At 43.3% G+C, this 23,336-nt stretch overlaps 2 protein-coding genes across 5 annotated transcripts in view; one reads left to right on the top strand and one right to left on the bottom strand.

The window, feature by feature from the left end:
* The first annotated feature begins 39 nt into the window (after positions 1 to 39).
* FABP3 (fatty acid binding protein 3) lies at positions 40 to 7,639 on the top strand. The gene is made up of 4 exons (XM_079115208.1): positions 40 to 194; positions 4,139 to 4,311; positions 5,945 to 6,046; positions 7,343 to 7,639. Exons 1-4 carry the CDS (start codon positions 122 to 124, stop codon positions 7,394 to 7,396), a joined length of 402 nt encoding a protein of 133 aa, XP_078971334.1. The 5' UTR covers positions 40 to 121; the 3' UTR covers positions 7,397 to 7,639.
* A 592-nt stretch (positions 7,640 to 8,231) lies between these two features.
* Positions 8,232 to 23,336, bottom strand: part of ZCCHC17 (zinc finger CCHC-type containing 17) — a 47,998-nt gene continuing 32,893 nt past the window's right edge. For all 4 annotated transcript variants that reach the window (XM_079114781.1, XM_079114782.1, XM_079114783.1 and 1 more), the window contains 3 exons: positions 22,776 to 22,876; positions 20,888 to 21,033; positions 8,232 to 9,183 (listed from right to left, as the gene is read on the bottom strand). In XM_079114781.1, the coding sequence (XP_078970907.1) occupies positions 9,022 to 9,183; positions 20,888 to 21,033; positions 22,776 to 22,876 (409 nt within the window). In that variant the 3' untranslated portion in view covers positions 8,232 to 9,021. The remainder of the gene's footprint in view (positions 9,184 to 20,887; positions 21,034 to 22,775; positions 22,877 to 23,336) is intronic.

Genomic DNA, 23,336 nt, shown 5'->3' with positions numbered 1-23,336 from the left:
CAGCTCATCATGTGATGCAAGGGCTATTTAAAGCGGCAGCTCGGTCCGGGAGCCGCCGGTCCCAGAGTGTCTGCAAGTCTTTCATCTCTCAGTTTCTTTCTCAGCCTAGCCCAGCCTCACCATGGTGGACGCTTTCCTGGGCACCTGGAAACTAGTGGACAGCAAGAATTTTGATGACTACATGAAGTCACTTGGTGAGCGGGTAGCCGAACTCTGGATGCCGGGTGGGAAGGGGCTTGCTGCTCACCTAGCTTGGCACAGCGCTCTGCTTGTCTGGTTTCTTGTGCGCCTGCCCGCATCCATCCCTCCTGGATAAGGTTGGATAGCGGGGCGCAGAGATGGCAGCCTGGGCTGGGGCGTGGGCAGAGGGGTACCCAGGTAAGGAGGTGCAGGGAGGAGGCAGCTGTGTCTCCCGATGTCAGGCAGGGAGTCGCTTTCTAGGAAGAGGGGTATATGATCTGGAGGTAGGGGGAGGGTTTGGATAAGAGAAGAGCACTAATCAAAAGCCCAAGGTGAGCCTGGGGAGAAAAAAAGGGGTATGTGGGGCACGGAATCTGGAGGAGTTCGAATCCAGAAAGGGAATGGGACAGATAGTGTACTGTGACCTAAAGAAGTAGGAAGGAACCTAGAAAGAGATTGAGTGAGAAAAATGAGTGAATAGGATATGTGCAAGAGGTGAGACAGAGACCCTGGCACAGTTAGCCAAAATCCCTTCCCCTCCATGTTGCACTAGGGAAAAGACTGTCCTGGGAGGTGATTTCTCAGCAATCTGGCATTGGCCTGCAGTGGTGTGTAAGCAGGTCTTAGTCACTGTAAGTGAGCCTGGTGGTAGGGTGGGACAAGAGGCCCATCGCCACCTGGGCTTCCCTACAGCCTATCTCAGCCACCTGTTCAGTGCAAGGAGCAGTGTGAGAAAGCCTTTGGACTTCCAGGGTGCAGCAGGGGGTTCTAGAGCAAGGTCAAGACCTGTTCAAGGGGGAGGGTCACTGGTCTAGGAGGGTATGGAGAACTGTGTGATTGTAGAATGGGGAAGAATAGTTTCAAAGAATCCTACAGGTAAGGACCGTAGGAAAACAGGCCAAGATTGAGTAGAAATTCCATAGCAGAGCTGGTAAGAAAACCCAGGACTTACAGATCCATAACCCAGAGTTCTTCCCACTACCCTGTAGACACTAGGAATGGGAGGAACTGCTTACCGAAAGACTGACCTCAGCCCTTCCTCTGCTGGTCTGAACTTAGATGGAGAAGGTGATACCCTTTCTCTGAAATTCTGGGCTCTATTCTAGTCCACCAGGCTGGGACAGGGAAACCTGGGATGATGTTCACGGTTGAGCTGGGTTCCTTGCCTTGCTTCCAAGGAAGGAGGGCTGGTTGCAGCAGATAGGCAAACAGGTGTATGTAGGGATCCCTCTCAATCTTTGCTCCTAGTCCTTCTTTGGAACAGGTACCAAAAGTGTACCCTAGCTCTCAGTTGCACCTGCCCTATCCTGGGGACATACCTAGTGACTCCAAGAAGGCAACCACTGTTTGGAAGAGAAGCAAGCTCTTGGGGAATCTGAATTGCCCAGGTTTAGTTCCTCTTCCCAAAGCAGACGTTTGGGCCAAATGCCCCAAACTGAGCTAAAACAAGTTTACTACCCTTGTTCCCTTATTCTGCCCAACTTGGGCCAGAGGCCAGGTCTCCCTGAGGACCTGTCATCTTTGGGCAGGTTTTGTCTTTTGGGGTGCTAAAGGTTGACCCAGGACCTAAAACACACTAAGCATGTGCTCTAGCACTGAGCTATGCTCTTAACCCATGACAGCTTCTTATGTTAGGGCCTAAGACTGTTCAGCCTGCTTTTCTCAGATAGAATGAGGCCCACTGAAGAAGGGAGAAGGAAGAAAGGAAGGGAGGGAGGGAGAGAGGAAGGGAAAAGGGAGAAGGGGAAAGGCGAAGAGAAAGGGAGGGAGGAAAGGAAGAGAAGGGAAGGAAAAGAAAGAAAAGGAAAGGAAGAAAACAACACCTTAGCTCTCAGGAGCTAGCTTTGGCTTCATTTCTTTCTTTTTTTGTGGTACTAGGGATTGAACCCAGGGGTGCTCTACCACTGAACTACACCCTCAGCCCTTTTTCTATTTTTTGAGACAGAGTCTAAGTTGCTGCGGCTGGCCTTGAATTTGGTGATCCTCCTGTTTCAGCCTCCCAAGTCACTGGGATTACAGGTGTGCGCCATCATGCCTTGCAGTTTCCTTAGTTTCTTGTGTCTCAGTCCCTCATTCATCTCTGGTTTCCTTCCTCACACACTCCATACCCCTTGACAGGTTCCTGAGCAAACAGCTTCTGTACGGTGACAAGGCCCACCTCTGCACTAGGGAGTATGACTGGTCTGACTCACCCTGATACCAGGAAGTAAGGCCAAGTCCCTCACTGGCCAGGTAGGGTGGGCTGGCATCAGCATAACTGCAGCAGAGGCAGTCCCTACCCCTCGTGCCCTAAACCAAGGGTTCTCAGGAGGCAAAGAGGTCCAGCTTAGTACCAACGAACACAGGCACAACTGGTGGCCTTGATGCATGCATTATGTGAGGACAGAATGGCACTGCGGGAACAGTGAACAGTCTGGGAGTCTAGATCTATCACTTGCTCTTTGTTTGAATTCGGATAAGACACCACACAGAGCCCCATTTGTAAACTTGGAACAATAAAACCTACCCTTAGGGCTTTTCCAAGCATTAAGTAAAACAACCTGTATAAAACATGTGCAACGTACCACAGCTTCCAGTAAGCACTGTGTACTCAGGCACATTTAGACCAGACACCACTATCTTGGGCTGCGTCCTGCCTCACCGCTGCCTTGGGGACAGCTCAGTAGAGGCTGCTGGGGGCAGTGGGGCAGGGCAGTCATGATGAGAGTTCAGTAGCAAAAGGGCAGATTCCAGGGAAGCTACAGCCTGAAGGCACGAAGGCTTAGCCTGAAAGTTGTGTTCATTTGCTGGGAGACTTTGCCCAGCACCCAGGGAAGCCATGCATAGGCCAGGAGAGTCCCCATAGGAGTCAGGGGACGAGTGTTTCTTAACTCATTGTGTTTACCACCCTAGACCTCTCCCCAGTCTTCTAAATTTGTACCCCCCCCCCCCCCCCCAAATGAGAGGCTTTGCAATGGTTGTGTTCCCACATTTGGTGGATAAGAGCACTAATGTTTCTCAGGTTTCAGGTAAAAATTTCCAAAGGTGGAAAATTCTTAAGTCAAAGTCTATTTCACCTGAGTTTGAGCTACTTGGGTAGCCTGGACTGTAACCTGGTGCTCTGCCTTGGGAGGTGGTATGGAGGAACAGATAAATGAGCTCTGTAGTCAGTTATGGCTTCAACTTCAGGTGTGTGACCCTTAGCTTAAACTCCATCGGTGTTTACATCTGTAAAATAGAGATAACAGTTATAACTGTTATCAACCCTTCAAGGGGATAGGAAGGACTGAATGAGGTAAAGCAGTACTTACCACACAACATACTTGATACCTTATTTATTATTATTGTTGGCACTGGGGATTGAACCCAGGGATACTCAAGTACTGAGCTACATTCCCAACCTTTTTTATTTTTTGAGACAAGAGTCTCACCAAGTTTCCCAGGCTGGCCTTGAACTTGTGATCATCCCGCCTCAGCCTCCCATGTAATTAGGATTACAGGTGTGTCACCATGCCTGGCTATTTGATACTTTATTCTAATCTCAGTTCTGCAACTGACTTCCTGTGGCATGCCTATTCCTTATGTTTCTCATCTAATGGGGTCAAGTTTATTTGCTCCACAGAGCTAAGGGGAAGACTGAATTTAAAAAAAAATAATAATGGCAGCCAGGTGCAGCAGCAACTGTAATCCCAGTGAGTTGGGAGGCTGAGGTGGGAGGATCACAAGTTCAAGATCAGCTTTAGCAATTTAATGAGGCCCTGTCTCAAAATAAAAAATAAAGATTGGGGATGTGCCTCAGTAGTAAAGTGCTTCTGGAATCAATCCCCAGTACCTGCTCACCTCCCAAAAAACGCCACACAAAGATTTAGGCTGATCCTGGTCTAAGAATCAGCTTGTACAGTTCCTCTCAAGTTCCTTGAGCTTGTATAGTGCCTCTGGGCTGCAGCTCATATTTTCATCATCTTCCCCTGGCCCTCAGGTGTGGGCTTTGCTACCAGGCAAGTGGCCAGCATGACCAAGCCTACCACAATCATTGAAAAGAATGGGGACACCATCATCCTAAAAACACAGAGCACCTTTAAGAACACGGAGATCAGCTTTCAGCTGGGGGTGGAGTTTGATGAGACTACAGCAGATGACAGGAAGGTCAAGGTAAGTCAGGGAACGGGGCATGGGAAATGAAGGGGGCTGAGACCCTGAAGGGCAGGCTCTTATAGGGAACTTGGATGACACAGGTTCATAAAGCTTGCTCGGTGCTAGAAGATCCAAGGTGCTAAATACGTATTAGTTCCGTCCACTTGCCGTCCCTTCTTGGAAGCACCTACCAGCTGCCTCTGGGAGTGGGCAGCACAGAGCCAGAATGTTCTGACCTCAGTGCTCCTTAAGCTCCAGCTGGGTGACCTTGTGCAAGGTATGCAGAAGCTCTGGGTTTCTTTCCTCTTCCATAGATGGAGGAGTTAAGCGGCCATGGCTGTGACCTGAAGTGTTTTGGGACTGGTGCCCAGGAGAATTCAGGGCCTTCCACTGAGTGAGGTCATCCAGGCCTCCACCCGCAAAGCAGGCAGCTGGGAACAAGAGACTGAGACCTATTCAGATGTTTCCTCTTCTGCAACCTGTAATTCCCAGGCTTGGCCAGTGACCCTGGAACTATTTCCAGTGCAGCCAACTGACAGGCAGTTAGAATGGTATTCTGAGACACACACTCACATTGCCCTGGGTGTCTTCCCACCAAGTCGTAACTCCCTGTTCCAGGGTGGGGGTAGGGAGCAACTACCCCCCAGTCTCAGGTCTCCGTTACCCCATGGTGGTTTTCTCTTGGCACCTTGCCTCAGGCTTCCTAGCACAGGACCAGGCATGGGAGAGAAATAAGGGGCTCTGACTTCTACAGGGTATCCCTACAGCGGCATCTTCACCCTAAAACACGGCTCTTCCACTGGTTTCCTCATAGCTACCCCCAGGAAGAAGAGTAGGGGCTGTTTTCCTTGCAGAGGAAGAGGCGCTAAACCCCAGCACAGAATCACACAGCAGGCTGGCAGCAGAGCCGGGGATGTTGCCCTAAAACAGAAGCTGACCTTGGAAGGTGGCCGTCCCGCCACATATCCCTACCTCCCTAAGCTTGCCAGTTCTTGAGGGGCAAGAACCCTAGTGAAACACAACTCTGGGATGTGAGTGCCAAACATAATTTGGTCTGAATGGGCAGAAAACTCAGAGGGATGAGAATGAGGAGTAAGGTGGGCTACAGAAAGCACAGCAAGACATAGCAACCCAAAAACATAAATACAACCTCTGTACCCTGCTGCACCTTGCTCAGCAAGGTTCCTAAGTCTGGACTATAGCCCCCAAATTCCTAGAGGAGACAGACCTGGGAGAGCTGCCAAATGAGAACCAGCTGATGCAGGCTGGCAGCACCCAGAGGACTAAGTGGGCCTCTGCGCCAGGGTTGAGGCACACTCCAAGGACACCCAGCCCAATGACCTTGTAGTTGCTGCCCTCTTGTCAGCTGAAGGGGGGTCATATGATTTGGACTGAGGAGAGGGAAACCTAATTTTCTAATACTCTCCATCACAAAGGGTCTTTTAGACACTGTGTGATGGCCACAACCAGAAAGAGATCCCAGAACTCCTCCTCAGCTCATCCATCAGGAATATGGACAGGTACATGTCTTCTGTCTTGGAGGAAGCAGGGCTGTGGAGTATAGGATAAGTACTTTTCTCTCTCTTTCTTCTTATCCTGTCCCTCAGTCCTGGCTCAGATCACCGCTCAGGCCTCTACCCTTTTTCCACAGTCCACTGTGACGCTGGATGGAGGAAAACTTGTCCATGTGCAGAAGTGGGACGGGCAGGAGACTACACTTGTGCGGGAGCTAAGTGATGGGAAACTCATCTTGGTAAGACGGGCAAGTTTGGAGCCTTAGCAAACTGTTTACTAATACTTTTTATAGCCTAGCCTGTAAAAGGCCAAGGTCCTCCCCTGGGAGCCATCAAAGCTGGGACAAGAGAGGCAGAAGCAGGGTCATAGCTTTGGACTCACAAAGGTCTGGATTCAAATCCCGGTTTATAGGCTACATGACTTGGACAAGTCACCTTCTTCAAGTGCAACTATAAAGTGGGTTGTACTAACCCCTACCTTCAGTGCTGCTGGGAAGTCTGAAAGAGACCGGGTATGCACAGCAGAAACCATCACTGGGGAGGGAGGCAGACAGCAGATGGGCCACAGCCCAAGAGGAGGTGGGAAGCAGGGCCAATCTGACTCCAGGCTCTCCAGGACAGGCTCCCATTTCCCATGAAAACATTTCCTTCCCTCTTACATGCAGGGGCAAACTGGTGACGGGTGGGGGCACTGATGGACAGCACAACCCTTTCTTCCCCATTCCCTCTGTTAGTTCTAGGTCTGGCTTCCTTTACCTATTGCCTGGATAGGAAGGACTAAACACAGGCTGGCAGATCTGTCTATTTAGACAAGCTTGGGGGCTTCACTTGGAGAATGTACCCTCCATTGAACTCTCCCCCAGATTCAGGGCACAGATGGAAGCCACTTGTGGTCTTTACCTTCTAATGCCGTAGGGCCTCAAGTTCTTTTATCGGCATCTTCACTGAAGACCTTCCTGGGGAGCATAACTGCTAACTGCATTCTTGCACTCAGAGTTGAGAACAAGGTGCCCAGCTTTGGTGGGGATAGGATACAAAGTACCAGACCTCACTGACCATTCAGATTACTGTGAGGCCATGGGCTTGGCTCTAATGATACCAGATTGGATGGTAGGGATCTGGCCTTGCCCCAACTTGGGGAACTCAGGGAAAGAATGCAGAGATGGTAGCTTAGCACAGCCATTCCTCAAGTATCTCTGGCCATTTTTATTCACCTATTTGTCTACTGTGTGCCAGGCACCATCTTAGGCGTAAGGATGAAGGAAGCTGAATGGTGTAAGGGAAAAAGAAACAAATTATATCCTTTTTTAAGGCTCATTTCCCCTCATCTCTCAAGTAAGAATTACAGTGCCTACCTTAGAGACTTGGTACATATCAAACGGGGGAAAAAAAAAAAAAAAAAAAATATATATATATATATACACACACGTATGTATGTGAAGTGCCTGGCACAGAGCAGGTACTCAGGTGACAATTACCAGGATGAGTAGAGAGTACTGCTCAGGCCTTCCCCTGACTCTCGTCTTTCCTTCCAGACACTCACCCACGGCAGTGCAGTGTGCACTCGCACTTACGAGAAGGAGGCATGACCTGCCAGCGCTGTCACTGACTGCTCCTCTGCCAGCTGGCTACCCCTGGACTCAGCACCACATTGCCTCATTTTTTCCTCTGGCATTTTGTATAAATCTACTTTGGGGAATTCTTTTGAGGTCAAACGGCACCAGCCTGAATCCAGTTCCAGTTTCCATTGTGTACGTGTGGTTTTGTTTTGTTTTGTTTTTTAAACTGTATCCAAAGAGTGCTCTGAGGTCAATAAAGCAGAGCAAAGATGACCCAGTTGCCTTTGGTGCCATGGTTCTAGGAGTCTTTCCCTGTGTGTCAGTCGGCAGAAATAACTGCTTTAAGGTCACTCAAGATCAAACACTGGATGAGAAGCTATAATGGGCAGTCTCAGGGATACTAATAATGATAGCTGCACCTACACCTTGCCTTGACATTGCCCCTACCTGGGTCAAATTACCATTCCAGTCATTAGAGGGTTGGCCACTGAACTGTCACCTCTGGCCCATCGTGCATTGAGTACTTTTGGGTCTGGCTCTTTGTGGAATGCTGTGGTTACTCCCTTCCCATTGTGTAGGTTCACAGGATCTAGGTTTGTGCTTTTGTGGGAGGAGATGACCACTGGTCAAGATGACCGCTGAGCTCTCATCTATACACCAAGCTAGTACTCAAGGTTATAAGTCTTACTGGTTCTCTAACCAACTCTGGGGAAAGAGATCATCTGATCATTACAGAAGGGTTTATAAGTGACCTCAAGAAAGCTGTGGCCTACAAGCGATTCTAGCTCTGTTACCAGCCCTTGGCTGGGCTTCTCTCCAAAGTCTAAGGGAACATATTAAATGTTTTTCTGTCAACTAATGCAGGTTCAGTGACTATAAATCTGTTAAGTTACCCAAGAAGAAGGATTATAAGAATAATAACTTTCAGTAGGTTTAAAACCAAACACATTTCCATTTAGTGCCAGGAATTTAAGCAGAGTCCTGAAGTGGAACTAGCCAACTCATACAGTAGTAAATAGAAAGGAGAGCAATGATCTTGGCTTCAGGTGTCTGGTTCAGTGGTCTGTTGGAATGTCATACATAAGTCAAACTGCAAACAACTGCTTTATGGCTGTTGTCACTGGCTGTCACTTCTAGCATAGAACCATACTGGGGAATGGAAAAAGTGAGCACCACTTCTCACCATGTTCTGCCTCCTGCTCCCAGTTTCTCTGTGCTCCCCCATATGCAGCACAGACTACCCCATCAACTGGTTCAAGAAGACCAACAGGAAAGCGCCAGTCATTGTTCAAATACAGCCAGGCACTCACCTCTACAGCAGTACTGTGGCTTTAGCCTGGACTCCTACAAAGGAGCTCTGGCAGTGGCAGCTGGGGAGGGTAAATAGACCTCCTGCTGAATGAAGGAAGTTAGGTGAAATGAATGGGTGGGCCTCAAGGGTCACTTGCAAAGGGATTAGAAGCAATAAGGAAAGAAACTCATTTAGGCAGCTGCTTTTGACCTGGAACTCCCAAATCTGCTTGCTGCGTTCCCATGGAAGTCAGTGGGGTGGGAGGCCATATTCTCACTATGAGTCTTTTCAGGAGCCAGAGCTTCAAGGCACAAAGCTCCTGGTTCCTTATTCTCTCAACCACCCCCATCTCTCTTTTCTACTCTCATTCCTTGTGCTTCTTCTTATGCTTTTTCTTCTTTTTCTTCTTTTTTGCCGCCTTGCTATCTTTTGATGTGTGCTTTGCTTTCTTGCCTGTATCACTCTCAGAGTCTGAGCTGTCAGAGTCAGACGACTTCCTGTCTCTATGTTTCTTTTTCTTCTTTTCCTGAAAAGAAAAATTTAAAGTTCAACATTGTATGTGTATATTTGCTTTAAAAAAATAATAGCTGTAATTAGAAGGGAGCCATTTAATAAATGTTAAAGTAAATATTTTGAGTACAAAAAATAGCCAAAACAAGTGAAAGAACCAAGACAATACAGTATCTATTGTAAATTCCGGTGTATACAACATATGAGTACATGTGTACAAATGTGTGTACTGTATAGTGTACATATATCTGTATTTAGTTGTATGTTTGTTTATTTCTTAATTTTTTTTGTGGTACTGGGGAGTAAACCCAGGGTCACTCTACTGCTAAACTATATCTCTAGCCCTTTTTATCTCAAGAAAGGATCTCACTGAATTGCCCTGGCTGGTCTCAAACTTGTGACTCCTGCCTCAGCCTCCTGAGTATCTGGGATTACAGGCCTGTGCTACCCCATCAGGCTATCTGTACATATTAATACATGCTTATATATATATCTAATACACGAAAAACACTGGAAAAGACCCATCAACTGGTAATAAATGTTATTTCAGGAATGAAATCAATGGAGGGAGGACAGAGTTCTTTCACTTTCTTTGGTTTAAAAACAAAGTAAACATCTATCACTCCTCCCCACCCCACCTTTTTTTTTTTTTTTGCAGTACTGGGGGGGTTGAACCCAGGGCCTCATGCATGGTAGGCAAGTGCTCCACCACTGAGTTATTTCCCAGTCCTTTTATTTTGGGTCTTGCTAAGTTGCTCAGGCTGGCTTTTAACTTGTAATCCTGAAGCCGAAGCCGAAGTCGAAGCCTCCTAAGTAGCAGAGATAACATGTGCCACCATGCCTGGCTCTATTACTTCCATTTTTTAAAAAGTACAGGATACTAAAGCTGAAAGAGATCCTTAGAGCTTAACTAATCTATCTAGAGACAGTGATTCATTTAAGGCCACAGAAGAAAAGATTTAAGAGTCATCTTCCAGTCTGGTTTCTGTTAGACCCTGTTGGAGAAAAAAAAAAAAAAAAATCGCTGCCATCAATGAGCTTCTACCTGCTATCCTTGAATATTTATTATATATAACTTTAAAAACCACTTCACAAGAATATATTGATAAAGAACAAAGCTCAGAATTTCCCAAAACTAGACCCTCCCACACACACCATGTTGCCAGAGTAACCAGTACAAACCCATACAAGAGCTGGAAAGCAGATTCTAGGCTTCTATGGGGAAGTTTAAGCAGTTTTAAACATTATCTATGCCTTTTCCTTGAATTTCAAATATCTATGTTGCCTTATGAAAATTTCTTTTTCTTTTCTTTTTTTGTACTGAAGATTGAACCCAGGGGCACTTAGCCACTGAGTTACATCCCCAACCCTTTTTCAAAATCCTATCTTTATTTTGTATGTTAGGGATTTTCATTATAATGTGCCTTGGTGTGGATCTGTTGTGATTTTGTGCATTTGGTATTCTGTAAGACTCTTGTATTTGATTTTCCATTTCATTCTTCAGGCTTGGGAAATTTTCTGATATTATTTCATTGAATAGGTTGTTCATTCCTTTGATTTGTATCTCTGTGCCTTCCTCAATCCCAATAATTCTTAAATTTGGCTTTTTCATGATGTCCCATAGTTCTTGGAGAATCTGTTCATGATTTCTTACTATCTTCTCTGTTTGGGCAACTTTATTTTCAAGATTAAATATTTTGTCTTCATTGTCTGAGGTTCTGTCTTCCAAGTGGTCTAGTCTGTTGGTGATGCTTTCCATTGAGTTTTTTTATTTGGTTTATTGTTTCCTTCATTTCAAGGATTTCCATTTTTTTTTTTTTGTTTTGTTTTGTTTTGTTTTGTTTTTTTTTTTTTGGAGAATCTCTTTCTTGAAATCATCTTTTGCTTCCTGCAGTTTCTCTTTCAACTGCTTATATTGGTATGATCATTCATTGCCTGAATTTGCTCTCTTATCCTTTGCTTCACAAATCATTTTAATTAGTATAATCTGAAGTCCTTTTCTGACATTTCATCTACCATACTGTCACTGGATTCTATGAATATAGAATCTAGGTTTGTTTGGATCATTTTCTTTTCTTGTTTTTTCATGTTATTCATTTATCTTCCCCTTTAGCAGTGCAGATCTGGGGTATTGCAGTTTCCCCCCTATAGGCTTATAGTGGCCCTACAGGTCTCCAAAACCTTTTCTTTAAGAAGGAGATCAATATTAGCAGTGCCCAGTTCAGACAGTATGCAATCCTAGACCAAACAGCCCCTATGAGGATGTTAACATTATCATAATAAACAGAATGAGTTCAATTATCTTCAGTACAACAAACAGATTTGCAATAAGGTCTGCAGTTTCTAATGGAGGACAAAGAGGATGCGGAGGGATGTAGGATGTAGCTGTTAATGGGATAAGAAAAGAATATATAGAAGTTCTAGATCACAGAAAGAGTGAGAGTGTAATCAAAAGAAGTTGGTTGTTAGCATGCGAATAGGGAGAAAGAGACTCCGTGGGAACAGGTAAACAAAAGTAAAAGAGAGTGAGAAAAGTAAAGAAATAAAAACTTAAAATTTTTCAATGAGGAGAAAAAAGAAAATCTATACTGTAACAGTCATATAGTATTCAAACCTCCCCATCTTCAGTAGCCTGATGTATGAGAGGTACCTGAAAATGAGCCTCCACTCTCCAGCAGGCATCTCAGGTGGGATTTGCCCACCTAAAGATGGAAGATATAGCTTCCAGGATTATCCAAGATGGCCACTCTGGCTTCCAAATGTGTTGGCAAACAGGGAGCTGCAGCACAGAGCATGGGTGTGGTTGGCTAGAGGTCCTGGAGGCGGGGTGCAATCAGTCCAGCCAGGGGTCCTACAAGTCCTGGCTGTTGTCTCAAAATGGCAGTAGCCACGTGTAACCAAACCTGCAGGTACTGCGACAGGCAAAAGCAGGCAGCTGGTGCTCCACTGGTGGTCTGTGGTCAGTATGCTGACTGCTGTCGGATGATCAGGAAGTGAACCTTGGGTGGTGGGTGATGGATAGGTGAAAGGCAGGCGATCCCTAGCCCTTTTTTATAATTTATTTAGAGACAGGGTCTCACTGAGTTGCTAGGGCCTGAGTTGTTAAGGCTGGCTTTGAACTCACGCTCCTCCTGCCTAAGCCTCCCAAGTCACTGGGATTACAGGTGTGTGCTACTGCTCCCAGCACATTATTAAAGTTTCTAAAAGAGACCATGGGAGGAAAAAGGGAGAATACAGAAAAGGGTGAAGCTGCTGCTCCTCCTGCAGGCTTCCAACCAACATTCTGAGAGCCCAGTTTGCCTGATTGATAAACCAGATGGGAGAAGTTAGCTGTAAAATCACAGGGGAAAGAACAATGAACTAGGTGTTAAGACAATCCTAGACCTGAGTCCTATTTACTAGTCTGTAACCTTGGTCAGTCATCTCACCTCACTGAGGCTCAGCCTCTGCAAATGGAAAACAGATAAGTATAGTACTTATGTCACATGGATGTGGGGATTTAATAAGACAATTATCTATGGCTTTGCGAAGTTGGAAGCCACTTGTCCCAGATCATAAAGGGAGGGTTGGGATATGCATATGGATGATGTGAATGGAAATCTCCTGATGTAGCACAAGGACTCTCTTCCTACAGAATTATGGGAGGCATCATGGTATGATGGTCAGAAGAATGATTTTGGATTAAGAATTAAATTCAAATTTTAGCTCTGCTACTTAACTTACTATGTCACTCAAAACAAAGAACCTACCTTTCCTGAACCTCTGTTTTCCATAAATTAGAGTATCTAATTTCAAAGACTGCTATGAGGATTAAATAAATTCTAATTACAGTGCTTGATACGTTATGACTACTCAGAGGTAGGTAGGTAGCTAGAAGTGTTTTTTTCAGTGCTGAGAATCAAGCCCATCGTCTTTGCACATGCTACACAAGTGCTTTACCACCAACCTATACTCCCAGTCCACTAAAGCATTTTTCTCTTATTTCAGAGAACTCCCAGGATGTTCTTATAGTTTGGTCAAGTAATTATAGCAGATGAGTCAAAGTTGTGAAAAGCGATTAAACCAAAACTCTCATTATCCCCAGTGGAGTACTAAGCTCCCTGGACCCACAGTACCAAGCTATAACAAGCATGGCTGGGAGGAGCTGAGATTTAGCAAACGGATGGTTTGGCTTATGGTGTTGCACATTCCTGGATGGCAAGACCATAGAAGTCCATCACAGGATATTATGGGCTTGGAAGTCTCACCAGAGTCTGTTCCTTAGGGTCCTGGGCAAGTAAATAAGTAAACAAGAGTCTGGGACCAATTCCCTCCAAGCCTGGCCCAGCCTAGGTAAGGAAATGAGAATATTTAAAAGCACTCACAGCTTTGAGTATTTTGTTTTTGTTTTCTTTTCCCCTCTTGTGGTACTGGGGATTGAACCCAGGGGCACTCTACCACTAAGCTATATCCCCAGCCATTTTTATTTTGTATTTTGAAACAGGGCATAATTTGCTGGGGCTGGTCTCAAACTTGCAATCCTCCTGCTATAGCCTCCTGGTCTTTAGGTGTGCCCCACTACATACAGCTAGTTTCAAGTTTTTTGCATCACTTATAATAATAATAATAATAATAATAATAATAATAATAATAATAATAAAAAACTGTCAGGGTCAAAATTAGTGATTTTTTTTTTTAGATGGTGTCTCATTATTTACCCAGGATGGCCTTTAACTGGCAATTCTTCCTGCCTCAGCCTCACAAGTAGCTAGAATTATAGGTCCATGTCACTATATTCAGCTAAAAGTCATAAATTATTATTTTCATTTTATAGATGGAAAAACTGCAACTTGGGGAAATAAAATGAGTTGACCAAGGCTAAACAAGAATACTGTCTTTTCTAACACAGTTTGATAGTATTTTTACTTTACTCTCTTTCTCAAGGACACCAGTTGAGAATAAAGAGCAAACAAATCACAAGATGACACTGGCACGCTGGAACCCAGCTAGTGAAGGACTGGGGAGATGGTCTTCTCCTAGACCTCAATCTTAATTCAAAAGTGTTTTTTGCGCCAGGCATAGTGATGCTTGCCTGTAATCCCAGAGATTTGGGAGGCTGAGGCAGGAGGATCTCGGGTTCAAAGCCAGCCTCAGCAACTTAGCAAGGCCCTAAGCAACTCAGTAAGACCTGGTCTTTAAATAAAATACAAAATAGTGTGGGGATGTGGCTCAGTGGTTGGGTGCTCTGAGTTCAATCCCTAGTACTCCCCCCATCTCCCTCCAAAAAAGAAAAAAAAAGTGCTTTTGCAGCCTGAACAAAGACAACCCAGGCTCTAGCAAGTGGTACATTTTACATCGGGCATTCCTAAGCTAGAGAACAAAAGAACAGTTACTTCAGAAGTTGAAGTTCAGCAGGAATGTTGGGAGTTGAGTAGGGGGAAGACCTAGAGGGCTGAAAGCTTCCTCTGGTCCCTGGACTGCATTCAAGTACAAAGGGGAACAGAAAATAAAGGGTGAGCTGAACATGGTGTTACAGGTCTATAACTCCAGCTATTTGGATGGCTCAGGTAGGAAAATGGTGAGTTCGAAGACAGACTGGGGAATTTAGTGAGACCCTGTCTAAAAAGAAAAAAGTGATAAAGGGTATGTGAGTGCACAGCTGACAAGTCAGGAAGAACTGGGAAGAAGCCACTGCTGAAATGTCTCTAAGAATCTCTTTAGGAAAAAAGCACATACTGGTTACTGCAGCATTTTCTGTAGTTCTGAAACAGGACAGCAACAATCCAATGTGAAAGAAAAACAAGAATAAAAGCAAAGACTGAGAAAGGGGAATAACAGCAGTAAGCATGTATACAGTACTTAATTTTCTAGATGCTGGGGCTGGGCATTTTGCACACATATCTCATTTAACCTTCATCAACAAATTTATCAAATGGACATAATTATCAGGAAAAGAAATTATAACCTCAACAAGGGTGACAGATGACTGGCCCATGTGGTAGCACCTGGACATGACTCGGGCTGGGTCCCAAAGCAGATGTTCTTTTTAGTCCTGTCTGTATTATAGGCAGCAGCTAACAGCTGGAGGTGAAAGACTTGTATATTGAAAATATAAAATATTACTGAACAACATTAAAGACATGAGCGCTAAGGGTGTAATTCAGTGGTAAAGCATGTGCTTACCATGTGCAAGGCCCTGTGTTTGATCCCCAGCATCATAAAATAAAATGAAATAAATAAAAAATTAATTAATTTAAAGGCCCAAATGGAAGATTTGATGTGGTTAAGATGTCCATTCAGGGAATAGATAAGTAGCTCAGTGATAGAGCACTCACCAAGCATGCACAAGGTCCTGGGTTCAATCCCCAGTACAGAAAAAAAAAAAAATTAAAAATCAAAAAAGGGATGTCCATATGTTCAACCTACTCAAAATGATCTACAGATCCAGTGAAACCCCTATCAAAATCTCAATGATTTTGTGTTTGTGTGTGAAATAGAAAAATCCAGCCTAAAATTCACATGGATCTCAAAGGACTCTTTAGAGTCAAAATGATCTTGAAAAAGAGGAACAAAGTTGGAAGATTCAGTTCCTTACTTAAGCTACAGTAATCAAAACATTGGTGACTGGCATAAGAATAGGCACAGAGACCCACAGAATAGAAAAAAGACCCCAGAAAAACCCTCATGTATATGGTCAAACGATTTTTAATGAGGGGGCCAAGATCATTCAGTGGAGAAAGGAGAGCCTTTTTTTTTTTAACATTTCAATGTCTTTTTTTTAAAAGGAGTGAGTTGTGTACAAGGGGTTAAATGCTTTATAGACAAGAAAAGAAAAACTGTGATAGAACCAACTTATTTATCATCATAACCTTCTTCATCTTTCTCTTTCTTCTCATCCTCTTCATCTTCCTCCTCTTCCTTCTTTTTCTTGCTTTTTTCAGCCTTGACGACTCCCTTTTTTGCTGCATCAGGTTTTCCTGTAGCTCAGTAGGCAGCAATATCCCTTTCGTATTTTTCCTTCAGCTCAGCAGCCTTCTTTCCCTAAGGCTGCTTTTCATCTGCAGCAGTGATTCCGTATCTCTGTTTCTTTGCAACATCACCAATGGACAGGCCACCGGAGGCCTCTTGGATGCACTGGGATCCTTGAACTTCTTTTTTGTCTCCCCTTTAGGAGGGATATAGGTTTTCATTTCTCTTTCATAACAGGCCTTGTCCATCTTTGCCATGTCTTCAAATTCTCCTTTCTCTTTAGTAGACATGGTCTTCCATCTCTCTGAGCACTTCTTAGAAGACTCTGTGAAGTTAACTGAAGCAGCTGGGTGCTCCTTCTTGTGCTCCTCCCGGCAGTTTGCACAAAGAATGCACGTGATGGCATTTTGCCTCTCAGCTTCTTAGGAGCTCCTTTGCCCGTCTTAGCTGTTTTTCCTCAGCGGGGCACAGAGTTGCCCATCCGGCTCTCACTTGCCCTGGCGCTGTCTCTGTGGAGCTCAATGTAATGCAATGGCTCAGTAGAATCTTCTTAATAGGTGGTCTTGAGAAAACTGGATACCTGCATGCAAAAACACTTTTGGACCAGATGGGCACAGGGGCACATGCCCACAATCCTAGCAACTCAGTATGCTGAGGCAGGAGGATTGTAAGTTCTAGGCCAGACTTAGCAATCTAGCAAGACCCTCAGCAGCTTAGCAAAACCTGACTCAAAATAAAATAATTTAAAGAACTGGGGATGTGGATCAGTGGTAAAGCATCCCTGGGTTTAATCAGTGAAAGAAAAAGGTCACTTTCACTTCATCAAATTATATGTGCAAGGAATGCCATCAGGTAAATATACACTACTAAACTACACACTTAAAAATTAGTTAAGATGGGGGCTGGGAGTATAGCTCAGTGGTAGGAGTGTACACCCAGCATGTGTGAGGCCATGGTTTTCATTCCTAGGACTGCCCCCAAAAAAAGTTAAGATGGTAAATTTTGTTATATGTTCTTTACCACAATTTTTAAAAAATAAATCTGAAGGTAGGGGGAAAAGGACACCTATTAACAGAGTTAAAAAGCAAACTATGAAATGGGAGGAAATGTTTGAAAATCATGTATCTTTTTCTTTTCTTTTTGAGACAAGGGTCTTGGTGTATTGCCAGGCTGGCCTTGAACTTAACTGCAATCCTCCTGCCTCAGACCATGGAGTAGATAAGATTACAAGAAGGCGCCACCCCACTCAGTTGCAAATCATACATTTGACGGGATATTCAGAGCACAAGAAGAATCTCAACAATTAAAAAACAACAAAAAAAATACACAATGTGATTCAAAAATGGGCAAAACCTTTGAATGAACATTTCTTCAAAGAAGATATACAAATGGCCAGTAAGAACGTGAAAAGATGTTCAACATCACAAATCATTAGGGAAATCCAAATCAAAACTAAAATGAGAGCCAGGCGTGGTGGCACACGCCTATAATCCCAGCAGCTCGGAAGGCTAAGGCAGGAGAATCTTGAGTTCAAAGCCAGCCTCAGCAACAGTGAGACGCTAAGCAACTTGGTGAGACCCTGTCTCTAGATAAAAATACAAAACAGGGCTGTGGATGTGGCTCAGTAGTTGAGTACTCCTGAGTTCAATCCCTGGTACCCGCCCAACCAAAAAAAACAAACAAAAAAAATAAAACCCCACTAAACTAAAATGAGATGCCAGAAAATAAGTGTTGGTGAGGATGGGGAGAAATTTTAACAGGAGCAAACACGTATTCTCTAAATTTCTGGTGAAAACATAAAATGACACAATGGGAGATAGCACAGTGGTTCCTCATAATATTAAATTGAATTAATATATAATCCAAAAATTCCATTCTAGGTATATGCCACAAAGAAATGAAAACAGGGTCTCAAAGAGATATTTGAAACCCCTGCTCACAGTAGCATTATTCACAACAGATAAAAGGTATTAGTAACCCAAAAGTCTATCGATGGATGAATACACCAAGTGTGGTATAGACATACAAGAAAATACTATTTAGCCTTAAAAAGTTAGGAAATTCTGACACATGCTATAGTATGGATGAACCCTGAGGACATTATGCTAAGTGAAATGAGCCAGTCACAAAAAGAAAAACTCTGTATAACATGAGGCACCTAGACTGCTAAATTCATAGAGACAGGAAAATGGGCTTCCAAGGGCCAACGGAAAGGAGGAGGGGAGTTACTGAATAGGAACAGAGTTCTAGTTTTGCAAGATGAAGAGAGTTCTCCAGATGAATGGTGATGATGGTTGTAGAACAACATGAATGTATTTAACACTGACTATAGACTTAAAGTGGTTAAGGTAGTAAATTTTATGTTATATTCATTGGCATCATAATTAAAGAAACAAACAAACAAACAAACAAACAAAACAAAATACTATATCCAAAGTCTACAGATTTGGACTTGATCAAAAGGGGTGAATGTGATCCATCACTGAGACAGGGATGTATGTGGAAAGGGTAGCTTTGGGTAAGAGAATTAAGTTTTGGGGTGTGTCAAGCTTGAAGTCAACTAGACAACCAGATGGAGATGTCACATAGACAGCCTGTTATCTAAATTTAGAGTTTCAGAGAAAAGGTCAGATTTGGATAAAAGTAAGAATAGACGTTCTTAATTTGGAGGTTATTAGTATACAGATAGTGTTTAAAACCACACAACAGGACAAATTACCATGGAGCACTCTGATGTTCAGAGTTAAAGCAGTGGGTGAAAAATCAACAACGAACAATGGCAGTGAGTTAAAGAAGGTGCTGTATTAAAAAAAATCTGATTGATTCTAGGCCCTGCAAACTTGGTACCTAAGAAATAGGGGCAAATGTGTTTTCTAAAACTCCTCAGGCTACTTCAATAGTCTGAATGTGAGAGATGTAAGGGGATGAAGTGTACTGTAGTAGGGGAAGAAGGAGGGAGGAACAGAATTTTGAGATGTTTAAAATGTGCCCCTGGCAGGACTTGGTGACTGCCTAAATGTAGAATGAAAATGAGAGGAAAATAAATGGCATATTGGTGTCTTTCTTGGGAGACTGGGAGGGTACTGCTGCCATTAAAATAGGTAATATATTGAAGGACAAAAATGATTTTGGTAGGGAGCAGTGGGGAGGAGGTAAAGAAGAGATTAAGGTAGTCATGATAGCATTAATTAGAAAATATTTGTTAGTGACATCTATTTCTGGGAGCTGGGCTAGTCCTCTGCAAGGAACAGTGCCATCAAAGATCACAACAATCCCACTTTGCAAATGAAGGGTCTGAAGCCAGCCCCAAATTACACAGCCGGTAAATAGCACAGAAGGGCTTCAAACCTAGGTTTAAATGACTTGAACCAAAGTCTGAGGTACTTATGGGATACTGGTTAGAGATGTGGAAGTCCTCAAGGCAGTTAAATCTTAGGAGGCATAGGATCACCCAGGGAGAGAAAATATAGATCAATAAATTATCATTCATATACCGACTAATTCTTACTATGGTATAATGGTCTCTTCCTCATCTGTAAAATGAAGATAATACTTAATTTGTAGATAATGCCCACTGAGGGCAAGAATTTCACCACAGTCGTCGTATTACTAGAGTTTACAATACCTGGCGCAAAATTACCATTCAATAAGAGTGCCAAAGATCTAGAAACAAAATTAAATAATTGGTCATAGAAAAATCCTACACAAGCGCTGTGGGCCACCATGTGGCGGCACATGCTTGTAATCCCAGTGACTCAGGAGATTGAGGCAGGAGGATCCCAAGTTCTAGGTCAGCCTCAGCAACTTAGTGAGCCCTATCTCAAAATAAAACATAAAAAGATTGGGGATGGCTGAGTATGGTAGCATGTGCCTATAATCCCAGAGCTCAGGAGGTTGAGGCCTTAAGCAACTTAGCAAGACCCTGTCTCACAATAAAAAATAAGAAGGGATCGGGATGTGGCTCAGTGGTTAAGTACCCCTGGGCTCAATCCCTGGTACCCAAAAAGAGATTTGGTAAATTGCCCCTGGATTCAACTCAAAGTACTGAAAGAAAAATCCTACCCAATAGAATGTCATTTTCTGACCAAACTATAGCAGAGTTCTTTCGTTTTTGTGTAGCATGCTACTGATGCAAGGTTTCTTTACAGTATAGTCTATTTTATAAACTGCTCTCTGCTCCAAGCAGTAGAAAAGAGACAGAACTTGGTGAAGACAGATAATGTTTACACTGCTGGGGATAGATAAGTACTTTCTGAAACCAGTTTTATAAAATGTTATCGAGCCTTAAAATCTTAACCCAGTAATCTTACTTCAGAATCTAACCTTAGAAAACAGTATATGATGTAGCCAAAAATTTAGGTTTGAAGTAACATAAAATATTCAATAATCAGAAAACAAATAAATAATCATATAGTCATGAGGTAGAATACTGTGTTGCTCTTACAGCAAGTTTTTGAAGAACAATTACAACTAAAAACTAAAATGAAAAAATTAAGAGTATAAAATATACCTAGTGTGACCATAATTTTATATTTACATGTATATGTGTTTATATGTACACACACACATATATACGTGTATATATATATATTTATTTATTATGACCTATAAAAGATTAGAAAATACTAGAAATACTAGAAAGCAAATGAGTGGAAAGATTACTGGAGATCATGATTTTCTTTGTTTTTAGTATTTCTAAAATTTCTGCAAAAAGTACATTTTTATTTTAAAACTTGAAAAAATATGAGAAACACAAGCAAGAAAACACTCACCTTCTTTCTTTTCCGGGAAGAATTCCTCAAAGGATCAGGTTTCTCAAATTCTGCTGACTTTGTCTCTTCTTTCTCCTCTTCCTCATCAGGTATCAAAGAATATCTGGTCCCACCTGGCTGCATGAAGCAATCTTTTGCAAAGTGGCCTGAAGAAGAAAAGCAGAAAAGGTAGAGAGGGAGAAAGACTCTCTTCTCTCAGCAGGTGGCTCTTCCCCAGAGGTTACTGATAGGAGCTCACTGCTTCAGGAGATATTGAGTCAGTTCAGACCAGATTTTCTGTCACCTCAAGATGGCTTTGTTCAATAAACCAGAGCCAGATGAGTAGTCGACATTAAGAGCCACAGGAAACACTGGTGCTGCTTTGGAAATGGCAGAGGATATGAGGATGCAGGCTTGGACTGCCCTCCCTTAGGGTTATTAATTTTTAAAGATCAGTTTGGGAACTTATTCCTGACAATTCAAGGCTGCTCTAGAGAGCAGGATGCTTATCAGAGGGAGCTAAGTGGCAGGCCAAGCCTTAAAGAAAGATAGCTGGCAGGAAGTGGGCACTCACATCCAAGTTAACACACAGAGAGACAGGCACAGACACCTAGAGGCAATGAACATTCACAGATTGTCAGGCCTGGCAAGGGCCTTAGAAATCATCAAATCCAACATCCTGAATTTGTAGACTGTGAGGGCCTAGAGTTAAAAAGTAGCTCAAGGTCATACAGATAGCTACAGAGCTAAAACTTCTTACAGCTCCCGTGCCTCCCTGCCCTATGCTCTTTTTGCTGCACCAAAACTACCAACCTTTGGCCTGATCTTTGCTGACTGGGACAAATTCCACCTCTACTTATTCTTTTCTACTTTATGTGCTGCCTGGGGTATACAAGTTGAAAGTAGGAGATTCCGCCCTTCCTGAGCCATCGGTGCTACTGGGGGGCTATTAACAGATGCTGTGCCCTACACAGATAGTTTTGTTAAATTTCTGGTAATTCTGTTTTGGGGGCACAGAGTAACTGCATGAGATAATTAAAAAGCCATGTGAACACTACTTTGCACTGCTGGGTCCAGAAACTTGGTGGTGCCTGGAAAAGGAATATTTGGAGTACAGAGTTCTCCAAATATTTGGAATGTACCCACAATTTCCCTGAGGAGGTATTCTTTCTCTTAATTTTACTTTTCCATTCTTCCCTCTATGCTAGTAATAAATGGGGGCTTACTCCCCACAACTTCAACCAGGGCACACATCTGCTACCAGCTGTAGAAAGATGAACAGAGCAGGCTAGATGGAAGGCTGGGGAGAAAAGGTGATGAAATGAGGTCACTCTGAAAATGAGAAGCTGGCAGTCCTTCTCATTATAGCTCCAACAAGGGAAGTCAGGCTGAAAGAGCTTTTTAATATTTGAGTAAGACTAGAAGAAACCTGAGGAAATACAGCTAGAAGGAAGTGAGTATTCTATCTTCTGTGTATTAAAGGTATTGTATTTAGAACTCTTGAAAGAAATAAAGATGAGGAAGAAAGAGTAACTTGGATCCTTAAGGAATGTATTTCCATATCACTTAATTTTTGCAGAACAATAATTGTCCTTTAAAATTTAAAGTATAAACCATAATCAAACATTCTGGCTCTTCCTGGCTTAGTTCATGGGGACCTTGCCCAGCCAGACAGGACATCAGCTGTGGAGTGAGGGGGTACAAGGTGAGGTTATCTCACAGGGCCAGCATTCAGAAAAGTAAACAGAAAAAATTCAAGCCACACCCTCTGATGTAAGTGTGGCAGGAATAACAGCATGTACGGGTATATCCACAGGTTGGCTAAAAAACAGGGTAAGTTAAACAACCATGGGCTATGGCCTTCCTCCACAAGGAGAGAAATACAGAAGTGGCAGAGACTTCACCTTACCTTTACAGCCGCACTTTTTGCAGGTCGTGTTCAGCACAGCCTCAAGGGTGATCTTCTGTCCAGTGTAATCCTGGAAGGACCGCCTCCGCCTCTCTTCTTGCCTATAATGAAAAAGATAGGGGTTGAAGTTGTGGCTCAGTGGTACAGCGCTTGCCTGGCATGTGTGAGACCCTGGGTTCAATACTCAGCACCACATAAAAATAAATAAAAGTAGAAGATCTATTGACAACTAAAAAAATATTAAAAAAAAAGAAAAAGATACTGACTGTTGGTCCCCTTAAGAGATGCACCACAGATACTTCAAGGTAAGGCTTGTTTTGTTTTTGACAAAAGAAAGGAGAGAGAAGAAAACATGTTGGGGCAGAATAAGACAGGCAGTGAAAGCAATGATGTGAAATAGCCATTTTTTTTCCATTCAGAACAAGGCTTTGAATTAACAATTATGAATGAGTCTAGGTGACATCTCACTAATGTGCAGAGAATGAAAATATAATTACTCACTATGCTAACCATCCTATAATACTTACCAGGTCACTATTGGATTTAAAAGACCATCTAGGT

Source organism: Sciurus vulgaris (assembly GCF_902686455.1).
Source record: "Sciurus vulgaris genome assembly, chromosome: 1".
NCBI classification, from domain to species: domain Eukaryota; kingdom Metazoa; phylum Chordata; class Mammalia; order Rodentia; family Sciuridae; genus Sciurus; species Sciurus vulgaris.
The sequence above is the reverse complement of the archived record's forward strand: the minus strand, read 5'-3'. Positions and strand labels throughout refer to the sequence as shown.